Source organism: Pristiophorus japonicus, chromosome 4 (assembly GCF_044704955.1).
Source record: "Pristiophorus japonicus isolate sPriJap1 chromosome 4, sPriJap1.hap1, whole genome shotgun sequence".
Lineage (NCBI taxonomy): Eukaryota > Metazoa > Chordata > Chondrichthyes > Pristiophoridae > Pristiophorus > Pristiophorus japonicus.
The window spans coordinates 93694404-93707065 of NC_091980.1; the positions used below are offsets into that span (position 1 = coordinate 93694404).

Consider the following 12662-nt stretch of genomic DNA (forward strand, 5'->3'; position numbering starts at 1 on the left):
ATGCTTCGTCCCACATTCAAAGATGGGTGCTAACGTTGTCTGCATATGACTATGTAATCTGCCACAGACCAGGCACAGAGAACTGCGCTGACGCCCTCAGTTGGTTGTCATTGCCCACCATTGGGGTGGAAATGGCGAAACCCACAGACTTACTTCTGGTAATGGACACCTTCGAGAGTGAGGGGTTGCCCGTCACGACTCACCAGACCAGGTCTGGACCAGCCAAGACCCCCTGTTATCACCAGTAAAAAGATGCATCCTCAATGGGAGCTGGTCGGGGGTTCCCGGGAACTGCAAGATGAAATTAAGCCTTTTCATCGACGCAAGGACGAACCGTCAGTCCAGTCGGATTGCCTCCTATGAGGGAATCGCGTGATTTTGCCCAAAAAGGGCAGGGAAACATTTATACGGGACCTACACTGGACCCACCTAGGCATAGTCATGATGAAGGCTATCGCCAGGTCGCACATCTAGTGGCCCGGCATTGACTCCGAATTAGAGTCATGCGTACACCAATGTGACACTTGCTCACAGCTGAGCAACACAGCAAGGGAGGCCCCACTGAGCCTGTGGTCATGGCCCGCCAAACCATGGTCCAGTGTCCATGTAGACTTCGCTGGCCCCTTTCGAGGGAAGATGTTTCTAGTAGCAGTGGACGCTTATTTTAAATGGATTGAATGTTTAATAATGTCATCATGTACGTCCACCGCCACCATTGAAAGCCTCAGGACCATGTTCGCCACCCATGGTTTTATGTCCTCATCAGTAACAATGGACAATGCTTCACCAGCTTGGAATTCAATGAATTCATGACCCATAATGGCATCAAGCATGGCAGGTCTGCCCCATTTAAACCAGCATCCAACGGCCAAGTGGAAAGGGCAGTCCAAACCATCAAGCAAAGCTTGAGACGGGTAATGGATGGCTCCTTGCTGACCCGGTTATCCAGGGTCCTGCTCAGCTACTCGCTCACCGGGGTTCCCCCTGCAGAATTGTTAATGAAAAGAGCACTCAAAACCAGGCTCTCCTTCATCCACCTTGACCTCAATGATCACATAGAAACCCAGCGGCATAGGTATAATGTGTACCATGATCGCGCGGCGGCCTCGCGTGACATTTAAGTCAATGACCCGGTGTTTGTTCTAAATTACGGTCACGGTCCCAAGTGGATTGCTGGCACTGTCTTAGTCAAGAAGGGGAATAGAGTGTTTTTTGTAAAATTGTTGAATGGGCAAACGTGCAGAAAGCACCTGGATCAGACCAAATTGTGATTCACGGACTACCAAGAACAGCTTGAGGAAGACCCCACCATCTATGATCCACCAACACACACCCAACCGGCAAGTGACCCCGCTGTCAACCACAAGAATGAACCCACCTTGCCCGCCAGCCCGACAAGACCAACCGAGCTGCCATGCAGTGATGACCCGACCAACTCACCCATGCCAGGATGTCAACTCAGGTGATCGACCAGGGAACGCAGACTGCCAGATCACCTCATCCTGTAAATAACTTGTACTCAAGACTTTTGGGGGAAGTGATGTTATGTATGTGAACCTCACCTGTGTGTAAGACTTGCCACCAGAGGGCACACCTGTGGGAGACCGATGGGTCACCCGGTGCACTCTGTTGCAAGCAAGTATAAAAGGCAGGCCACCACATTGCTGCCTCACTTTGGAGTTATATTAAACAGACAAAGGTCACAATGGTTTAAGTTTACAATCCAGCCTCGTGGAGTTATTTTAGAATAACAGTGGAATAGCTGGCAGTGTTTGAATGGTGTGAGCTGTGGGTGTGAGGCTTGCAGTAGTGGTGTGAAGGTGAGGTGAAGCTATGATTGTGAGGTATGAATCGTAATTGCTGAAGATTGTTGGTAGGTGAGTGATGGGGGGTATGGTGCATTGAGCAGTGTGTGAGACTAATGGTGCAGCTGGTGTGATATGGCATTTGAAAATGCATTCACTCACCTTGACCACTCGTGTGAGATCATTAAACTTCTTACGGCACTGGATCCATGCCCTGAGGGAAACTCACGTGGCGCTGACTACTTATGCTATTGCCTCCCACTGCCTTCTGATGTGCTGCCTGGATACTTTGATATTTTGATATCTGTAACCCAGAAGTGAGACTTGAAAATGTGCCTATTCCCTTGCCCATTCTGCCGATGTCTATACTCACATTTCCTGCAAATCTCATTAAAATACACCGAATTTAAAATTCAGTGTAACCAATCAGGGCCGAAGGAAAGCACTGAACTCGTGTCATATATTTTGCATTTTAAGCATAAAAAGTTAATGCTTCAACTCATTCAATCAGCATTCATGCACATCAGGCACAGCACGTTTAAGAACTTGCAACCAATTCTTATTGTGACCAATTCTTAGGCCATAAAAGGGCATTAAAAGAAACAGAAAATACAGAGCAAATTTCAGTGAGGATAATTTTTTGAAAAATGTTTATAAAATTGCAATAAAACATTAGAAAAATGCAGTGTCTGAAAATTTGGTCATAATATTAAAAGACCCCAGACTTCAAGGGTTAAGTTATGAGGAGAGATTAAACAAATTAGGGTTGTATTCCCTAGAATTTCCCTGATCAACGTTTTAAACATATTAAGGGGAACAGATAGGCTAGATAGGGAAAAACTATTTCCGCTGGTTGGGGATTCTAGGACTAAGGGGCATAGTCTAAAAATTAGAGCCAGACCTTTCAGGAGTGAAATTAGGAAACACTTCTACACACAAATGGTGATCGTAGTTTGGAATGCTCTTCCACAAATGGCAATTGATGCTAAAGCAATTGTTGATTTTAAAGCTGAGATTGAGAGCTTTTTGTTAACTAACGTTATTAAGGGATTATAGGCCAAAGGTGGGTATAGGGAGTTAGGTTGCAGATCAGCCATGATCTCATTGAATGGCGGAACAGGTTCGAGGGGCTGAATGGCCTACTCCTGTTCCTATGTTCCTATAGCCTCAGAGCAAGCAGGGAACTTGTGTCTGAGGCTCCCTAAGTTGGAGGTGGGGCCAGTTTTATGGACGTGTACTTCATTTACGCCCTAAATTCTGCAATCTTTAAGATCGCTTTAATTGATTTATGCTCTGGTTTCGCGTGTCACTGGGTGCAAATACGGAGGAAATTCATGGCCCAGGAAATAGTTCCAAAAAAATTATTTCCGGGATGTTTCTTTTCACAAGCTATGGTGCTTGCAGAGTTTGTTACCGCGCATACAATTGCTATCCATTTATTAATGCTGCAAAGACAAATATATGAACAGTACTTCGTGCTGTCACAAAGGACCCGGCCAGATAACGATAACGGAGGTGTTTTTATTTTTATTTTTGGTTCGGAATGTAAATGAGGGGGAGGGTCAAGTTGATTCATGTCATTTTTTTTAAATTATGAAAACTCATAAAAATCGTAGGTGCTTATCCGTGCATTTGTCTTCCGGGTTGTGCGAGGGCTGAAGCATTTCACATCGCCGCCCTGTCCAATCCGTAAACCTGAGTGTTGTGGGCAAAGAAGGTTCAGTGAAAGCTCTGCGGTCCATTCTACCTGAAAGCCCAAGACTGCAGAGCTAATAAACGGGAAGTTTGCTCCGATCACTGAAAGGGACAGTTACGCATTTACCTGTCACCTGGGACGACTCCAGCTTTGAGCAATGCTCAGAGACGATCTTCGCCTTTGACTTTACCTTGCTGCGATTTAAATCGGTCGATCTGACGCATCGTTCTCGGGTTGTCTGCAGAAAGATCAGCGAGAGGCTGAAGCGCCCGTGAGTAGATTGTTCAGCACCCCCACGTATGACTTTCAGTGCTAGGCTCGCAATGTACCATTGTTCCAACCTATTGACATTTTTTGACAATTAACCACATTCACAAACTGCTGCAGTATAAACCTATCAATTGTAAATCTTTTAACAGACGTTCTCTCTGGACCGGCTGGAAGCACCACTGAAGATGAGACAGCACGTGAAGATCAAGCCTCCAACAGGTCAGTCTCGATTTAATTAGAATTTTTATTTGGGGAAAAAAAACTACAAGTTCAAGTGTGGGTGGTTTGACTGGACATTTTTATCTGTTAATTTATCCTTCGAATTTCCCTCTCCCTCTGGAAGGGCTCCTGGATGTTGCCGGACATCCTTCCATACCTGGCCATTTCTCGTGTGTGCTCAGACAGTGGTTAGGCGTAAACTATTCATCAAGGGAAATATAATCGCTCAGCCTGTTCCTGCCCGCACCCAGCTCCACACAGGGTGTCGAAAGAGCAATCAGGAAGGTGGCTATTTCCAGTGCACTCCCATTATTAGCAAGGTGATGAAATGGAAAAAAATAAAAGTAGGCTTTGTTTTTACTTTGGACTAAATAGTTGATATCTCATCACATCTGTTGAGATAATTGCATTGCAACTTTGCAAGACTATGGGGAGAGAGCTGGGGACTGGGACTAATTGAATATGTCTTTCAATGAGCCGGCACAGGCACAATGGGCTGAATGGCCTCTTTCTGTGCTGGAAGATGCTATGAGATTCTAACTGATAAGTGAAAAGCTGGGAAGTATCTGTGCTGTATTTAAGTGTCAACTTGGCTCAGTGATAGCATGCTTGCCTCTGAGTCAGAAGGTTTTCAGTTCAAGCCCCACTCCAGAACTTGAGCAAATTATCTAGGCTGACACATCAATTTATTACTGAGGGAAATTGATGAAACATTAAACCAAGGCCCAGTCTGTTGGTTTAGATATGTGTAGAAGATCCCATAGCACTAATTGAAGAAGAGATAGGAAGTTCTCCCACTGTCTTGGTTAACCTTACCCACCACTACTAAAAACAGGTTAACTGGTCATTGACCTCATTGCTGTTTGTGACCTCTTGGTGTGCACACATTTGCTGCTGTATTTGCCTACATGATGACAGTGACTACACATCAAAAACAGTAATTAATTGACTGTAAAAGTGCTTTGGGACATCCTGAGGATGTGAAAGTATTTTATGAATGCAAGTTCTTCTTTCTAGAACAATACATACTCAAAACTGATGTTATACGTACCTTCTGATGCAAATCTCATCTCCTTTGGAATAGGATGTGCCTATTTGTACTGCCAAAATGGCTGCCATGCTTCACCCTTTATCTATAATTGCTCCCCTTGGAGGATAAGCTGCACCCTAAACTTTCACTGGAATGTGTAACTGGAACCACCTATCCCAAAGTCTCACTAACTTTGCAAATTGTAACTCGATCCACTTTGATTTTCTGAAGAGACAGAGGACAGAGCTCCCCAGAAGAAAGCAAGGGCTAGCCAAACTGCCTAACCCCAGTCCAAGTACATCCCTCCCCCAGACTAAGTACCTTACCCCAATCCAAGTGCATGCCTCCCTCAGCCGAAGTGCCTTACCCCAGCGCAAGTGCATCCTTTCCCCTCCCCCCTCCCCCACCCCACCATAGATGGGGCAGGCATTGTGTACAGATTGTTAACAGGTTTATTGGTTATGAAGTGAATAGTGACAGTTTTGTGACTTCTGTATGTCATCCACTCCAACGATGTCCCTTTTAGGGGGTTGTAAGAACGTGATCCAGCTTCCCTGAGTTCCCTCTCTCCCCTCTGATCCCAAACCCCCCCCCCCCACCACCTGTGTCTCTCCCCCACCCCCACGCCTGTCTGTAAAAAAAAGTGCAGTGCAAATAGTTGCATCGTTTGGAATACTTGCTCAGTGAGACTGCAGTGGAGCCAGCTTTTGCTCCGCATTCTTCTTCTTTTGACTCACACCATACATCACACATACAAACAGTGGATGCACGAAATGCAGTATTTGTCTGGGTGTTTTGGTCAAAATACTCTCGAGGGGTATAGTGAATGTTGTGAGTTAATTTCTTTTGTAGCAAACAACACATTTTTTCATGTAATCAGGTGTGCTGCATACCTTTGTTTTTGGAATGTTGAGGGAAGGCTGACTTACTAACCTTTGACAGAGATGTATTCTGTGCTGTGGGGGATAAGGTGATGATATCTTTGTAGCAAAAAGGTTCAGTTGAATCTCAGTTCTATGGATAGCTTGAGACTAGAAAGGTATTTGAAACCCTGAAATGCCTGTAATGTTGAAATATTAAAATATAACTGTTGGTACTTGCAAGAAAGAGGTGCTGCTTTATTTTCTGATGCACTAGCGCCCCAGTTCTCTAAGTACGGATCTGAAAATATTTGCACAGTTTTTTCCCCCACATGTTTGTTATGGTTTTGGGCGATTTAGAGAAAAATTTCAAATCAAATCTGAACCAACCAGATGAAGACTTATATTTTACACCAATTAAGTTAATTCTTGCAATTTAAGTGAACTTGGTGTTCAGGTTCAATTCAGATTGTGGCTCCTAAGTATTGGCATGTTTTTGCTATTCATGTTAAATGCTATACTTTACTTCCCAATAATATTTAAACTTTTTAACATGGAGGTTTAATTCCAGTATAACTAGGGCTAAAGATTGGAAATTTAGTCAAGGTGAGTAAAAGGACAGATTTCACTTAATTGAAATGTCCTTGACGAAAAATTACATTGTCCCTGCTGTCACAAAATAGAGTCATGGCATTTTTCAATTCATGTGACTTAAAACCGTGTTGATTTTGGAGAATTGCCTTCATGTTAAACCATTTGGAGCAACCAAATTACAGAACGTCAAAGAACAAACTGCAATGTTTCTTTCCATTCTACATTGCACCAATATAGAGTTATTAGTCTGAGCAGATGATGTTGAATACCTAAATGCACCTCTGCATAATATGAGGTACATTAGTTGTCAGCAGGAATGATTGGATAGAGCACAGGGTGGATTCCTCCTTTTTCATTTTGCTGAGCCAAAAACCATTTCCAATCCCAAATCATCTTTCCCTGACATGACACATTCATAAAATAAAAGCCCAATACATTTCTGAGTAAAAGGTAGCACAAAAGGACCCGTCAGGTACAGACGAAACATACCTTAAAATGGAAATGTTCTGCCCTTTTTCCACTCTCTCTTCGAGTAGACTAGAAACAGAACACATCCACATTGCTGTGCATGGAATTTCTACTTGACCTTTTTATCCTGAGCACCATTTTGCCATGCGTGATGGCGGATGGAATGGATGAAAATAGCAACTTGGGCACAAATATCATTTTACTCTTGTGCCAGCTGCAAATGCTATTTGCCAGTATACAAGCAGCATTTATGTCCAAAGGTAGAAGGGAAACTTTCAACTACATTGAATAAACATAGGAACACAGGGTTCTTATGGGTAATCCAATGATTCAGTGCCAATATCCATTCAGAAGAATTTAAAGAAAAATAAACTAGAATTAGCTCATGGTTTTATTTGATTATAGGTTATATTTCTGGAAAAATGCAAAACCTCAAGGATGAAGTTGTAAAAACAGCATATTCATTGCAGTAAGGTAGAAGTGAAGTGGTTTCTGCAGACTTGCTGGTGGTGTTTCATCAGTGAAATATTTTGTGCATCTCGTCGACAAAGAAGCTGTTCCTGAATATGCCCTTGAAGGAAATATTCCAAAGTGTGGAGTTTTTGACCAAGAATAAGAAACCTGAGTTTGTGTAGAAAATATTCCAGTTTCTTCACTGGTTTCTGTTTGCACACCCTCTTAATAAGGAATTTAGAAGGCGGGACACAAGCTTAATTTCTTCTTAGCTACTATCAGCACAGCTCTGTGGTTGGGTGGTTAGTAATACTATTGCAGTGTAGCAAGATCCATCTGTTTATCTCTTTCCTCTCCTGGGTTAAAGGATATGGAGCCTGGCTGAAGAAACTCCTCCAACTTGAACCCATGACTTTCTTACTGGGAAGCAAACACTTACATATTTTGAATTACAAAACTGCTACTGGGGGCAATTTTTTTTAAAATTGTATATAACTGTCTGCCTCTGAAACAGTCAAAAAAATGAAAGAGTGAATCTGATCTTCCAAGCAACTTGCCTGTATGCCTTGCAAACAAAAACATCCCTTTTGGTATTTCTAATCAGTCATATCGCCTTACAGGAATAAATTCTATGGCTCATTGATTAATGCAATGGCTTCTGATTCAAGTTGAATGAAAAGAACAATTTAGACTTAAAGACCGAAGAAGAAAGAAAACGTTTGGACATGCTGTACTGAATGATAGGCAAATGAATGACAAATGAATATGAGAAAGGAAGACTTATAGAATAACGCAGCAGATTAAATGATAAAAACATTGGAAAATAAGACATAAAAAAAAGCTGCTTAACCATCTTTTAAATATATCAAGAATCCAGTTGCCTGCTCCTGGCCTAAAGACAACATTTTAAAATTCTTCAAGTTTCACTGAGTGAACAAATGATTTGTAAGTCAAATCCTGGCAATCGCTTATATTAAAACAGTCACAGTGTTAAGGGAGTAAACTGCTTCAATATCTGTATGCTTTGTACTGTTAATGACTAATTATAAATACTAGGACAACCATCTCGTGGGCTCAAAACTGCTTGTATTGCAAATAAAAACCAGTGCAATTCAGATGTTGTGGAATCAGCTAAAGAGGAAAAGAGAACAAAAGGCCACAACAATAGCTTGGAACTGCTTCCAGAAACTGCAAGATACACAGATCCGCTCAGTGACGGAGTGCTGAACAGTAACATACAAGCAAATAGCACTAAAGCAGAGCAGGAGAGTGAGTGTGAAGCCGGCATAACCAAACTTAGGGGGAATGAGGAAAGAAGCGCAAGCACAGCCACTGCCGTAGCTACAGGTAATGTGACCAAGCTTAACTTTGTGAAATCCTTGAAAATAACAGGGGGAAAAAGTAATGTTATCTTGAAAGAAAAGGCACTGATCAGGAAATAGTAACATTCCTTTTTATTCTCTGAATTAATTTCCATTGTTGAGTCAGATGATACTACCAGTGTGATGAGATGCATTGATTTTAGTAAGTATGTATTGCATTTAATATGTGATTCTCATAAACAAGTGTACATATTAGGTGTAGAGAGTTGAGCACTAAACATAATCCAAATGCAGATGTATTTACACAATGTTACATAATGATTGTTGATAGGCATACAGATGAGACCCAAATCAATCAATCATTTGTTTTTATGTTTATAGTTAATAAAATAGGAGTATTTTGTGTTGTTAAATGATAGCAATATGTTTCTAATATTTTTCATTGGCGAAGTGCAGTAGTTTATAAATACCTTACACTCAGATTTTATTTTGAAAAGAAAAGACCTTTCATTTTTGATTATATTCCTGGGTACAAAAATTTAACTTTAGAAATAAGCTTCTGAATCAAACAAAGTTGATCATTTGTTTGAATGTCATTTACTAAAAATAACCGGAGTATCCTAAATTTCAGAAATTAGCTATGTCTATAAGTAGTTCTCACAGTGTGGATAAATTCAGTGATCCTCTGCTTCTAGCAGGGAGCCTCGCTCAGAGAGTGCAGGTCAGAGAATCGGTGCTGAAGATGTGACTAATCTTGGCAGAGTTAACCTTTCAGCATAATAGGCAGTTTCACCATGTCATTGCACTAAATATACAATTAGTGACAGGATATTCTCCAATGCTCAATTGTTTTCAGTATCCATTTTCAATTTCACCACCAAATGATGTAAATTCTCAATTAGAGATAAGCAAGGACACATGTATTTTTATGTTTGCTTTTGTTGACTTCGATAGTTGTGTTGAGAACTAATCTCACTGATTAGAAGACAGGAAGTAACACACCCTATGGTTAGTTATTGATAAGTGAAAGCTGAAAAAAACTGCTTAATTGAAAGCTATCTATTCCTATTGCATCTGTGTTAACCTTTTGCCCGCTTCAAATGGCTCTTATTGTTAAATGTTTCTAAACCATCAAATCAAGGCTGGTGCATGTAACACCATAATAGGAAAGGTTGCCAGCCCTCCCAGATTGTCTAGGAGTCCCTTGGAATTGAGAATTGATCTCCTGGGCAGTGCTGTGAGAATCTGGGAGAAAAACATTCACGTTCGCCTGGAGACAGCTGCTGCTGTATCTGGAACGGTGCACTTTGTCCTTTACCGGCCAGCTCCTTCCTAACTCAGTGCAGTTGCATCAGCAAAACAGCCTGAAGTGCGCCTGGATGATCTGTTTACACAGTAGAGTGGTTTCAGTGGCGCAGGGCATTGCGGGTATCTGGTGCCATCATTGTGGCCTCGCTGGTTTTGGTTTTAGAAAGTGCTTCAATGACAGGAGGGAGTTTAAATGTGGGAAGAAACACGTTCATAATTTCTTTCTGATTTAAAACTAAAGAGTGACCTTATCTCAAACACTCTCCTTGCTCAACAAAATAAATTCCAAATAACCCAAAGGACGCACATTACTCTCGTCACCTACACTGCTGAAGCTGCCTCAACCATCCTGCATACCGCCCTCCCTCCCCCCAGAACTCATCATCTCTCTTCATACCAAACAATTCTTTTCCTTTCAACAATTTTGGATTCTATCAACACCCACACCACAACAAAAAGGTCTTTATCCCACCTCTGCACTCCCATTCTCCATTACATCCTTTCCTGTCTTCCGATTGCATCAATGCTATTACGGTCATGTAGTACCAGGTGTATATCAGCATTTGCAGGAAGTCCCTGGGAATATGTCTATGTTTTCAGGGGATTCCAGGGAGTGTGTTAGTGTTCAAATGGGAGAAAGAATTGCTCTGATTGCAATGTTTGGCAATATAAATGCATTTGGAAACAATGGGGCCAAAAGTACCCTGTTTAGTGCCTCCCGTTAGTGCCTCTATGGGGGGGTGGCGGGGGGTGGTGGGGGTGCTATCAGCTCCCGCGAAATTGCGTGGGAGTTAGCAGAGGTGCTGTCACAGTAGTGCCACGCCCTGCCGGTAGTGCCCCAGGCAGCCACGCAGCCAGCGATGACGTCAACGCCATGCATGTTGTCTCCTTAGCACTGCGCGCTGACCCTTTTCAGCCCCCCGGCAGAAATTGGCCAGCACCATGTGAGGCTACCGTGAGCGGTGTCAACGCCAGCCCCGTGGGTTCTGAACCGGGCCGACATCCGCTCATGGGGTGGATGTTAAAGGGTTGGTCGGCAGTGCCGCATGCCACCATTATTTTCCCCAGCCAACTCACTGGTTGGTCCCTTCTTTGTTTCTTTAGTGTGGTCCGGGCCGCCATCGTGCAACCTGCCACTCCGTTTGGGTGCCGGGTTGCGGCCTTGGAACCATGCTGCCCTGGTGGCCCAGTGGAGGCTATCAGAAGCCCAACAGAGTGCGCAGTGGCCCTTCCCTTTAACCGAAGGGGAGAGGTATTGAAACGCCTTCTAGTGCTGACCAATGTGCCTGAGTAGTGCCCCAGAGCCTGCCCGAACAGGACATTGTGCTCTACTTCCTGTGAGGGGCAGTAACAGCAATTTCGCAGCCAGGATGGGACTCCCGCGCCGGGCACACCTCAAATCAGGGCGCTGTGGAATTTTATCCCCAATGTTTACAATTTTACTGCACACAATGACCAGAGGAATTCCATCCCAACTGCTCTCACACATGTTTTAGTGGCTGTTTGCAGAGCAATATTGATATGGACCTGGAAACAGTTCAGTAACAAAACAAAAGCATCTGTAAACAAACATAAAAATGTAAGAATAAGGGCTCGTCATATAATGAATCAATAAATGGTTTGTACTACAGATAAGCACCAAATCAATATCCCAGTCATTTCTCTGGCTTTTGATCCAGACACAAAGATAGGTGAAATTGTAAGCAGTGCAGATTGTAGCATAAAATTACAAAGAGATATTAATAGATTAATTGAATGGGCAAAACCACGGCAAATGAATTTCAGTGTCGGCAAGTGTGAGATCATCCACTTTGGTCCTAAAAGCATAGATTAGAATACGTTCTAAATGGTGAAAAGATAGAAACAGTGATGGTCCAAAGAGTCTTAGGGGTCCTTGTACATAGATCATTATAATGTCATGGACAGGTACAGAAAATAGTCATAAAGGCTAATAAAATACTGTCCTTTATATTTAGAGGACTAGAATACATGGGGGTAGAAACTATTTTACAGCTATACAAAGCCCTGGTTAGACCACACCTGGAATACTGTGAGCAGTTCTGGGCACCACACCTGAGGAAGGATATATTAGCCTTGGAGGGAGTGTAGCATAGATCGACCAGAATGATACCTGGACTCCAAGGGTTAAATTATAAAGAGAGATTACACAAACTAGGGTTGTATTCCGTGGCATTTAAGGGGTGATTTCATCAAAGTTTTCCAGATATTACGGGGAACTGATGAGGTAGATCAAGAGAAACTATTTCCACTAGTTGGGGAGTTAAAACATGGGGACATAGCCTAAAAAGTAGAGCCAGGTCTTTTAGGAGTGGTTAGGAACACACCTACATGCAAAGGGTGGTAGAAGTTTGCAACTCTCTTCCGTAAACAGTTGATGCCAGGTCAGTTGTTAATTTTAAATCTGAGAGCGATAGATTTTTGTTAACCAAAGTTATTAAGGGATATGGGGCAAAGGCAGATATACGGAGTTAAGTCACAGATTAGCCATGATCTCACTGAATGGTAGAACAGGCTCAAGGGGTTAAATAGCCTATTCCTGTTCCTATGTCCCCCTATGGGCTAGACTTTCCATTATTTTTGCATCGATAACGCCCACTTAACGTCCATTTTAACGCT

At 42.6% G+C, this 12662-nt stretch overlaps 1 protein-coding gene across 3 annotated transcripts in view; it reads left to right on the forward strand.

Moving 5' to 3' along the window:
- Positions 1-3415: 3415 nt before the first annotated feature.
- sh3tc2 (SH3 domain and tetratricopeptide repeats 2) overlaps positions 3416-12662 on the forward strand; it is a 114942-nt gene continuing 105695 nt past the window's right edge. For all 3 annotated transcript variants that reach the window (XM_070878429.1, XM_070878432.1, XM_070878433.1), the window contains exons 1-2: positions 3416-3772; positions 3921-3990. In XM_070878429.1, the coding sequence (XP_070734530.1) occupies positions 3957-3990 (34 nt within the window). In that variant the 5' untranslated portion in view covers positions 3416-3772; positions 3921-3956. The remainder of the gene's footprint in view (positions 3773-3920; positions 3991-12662) is intronic.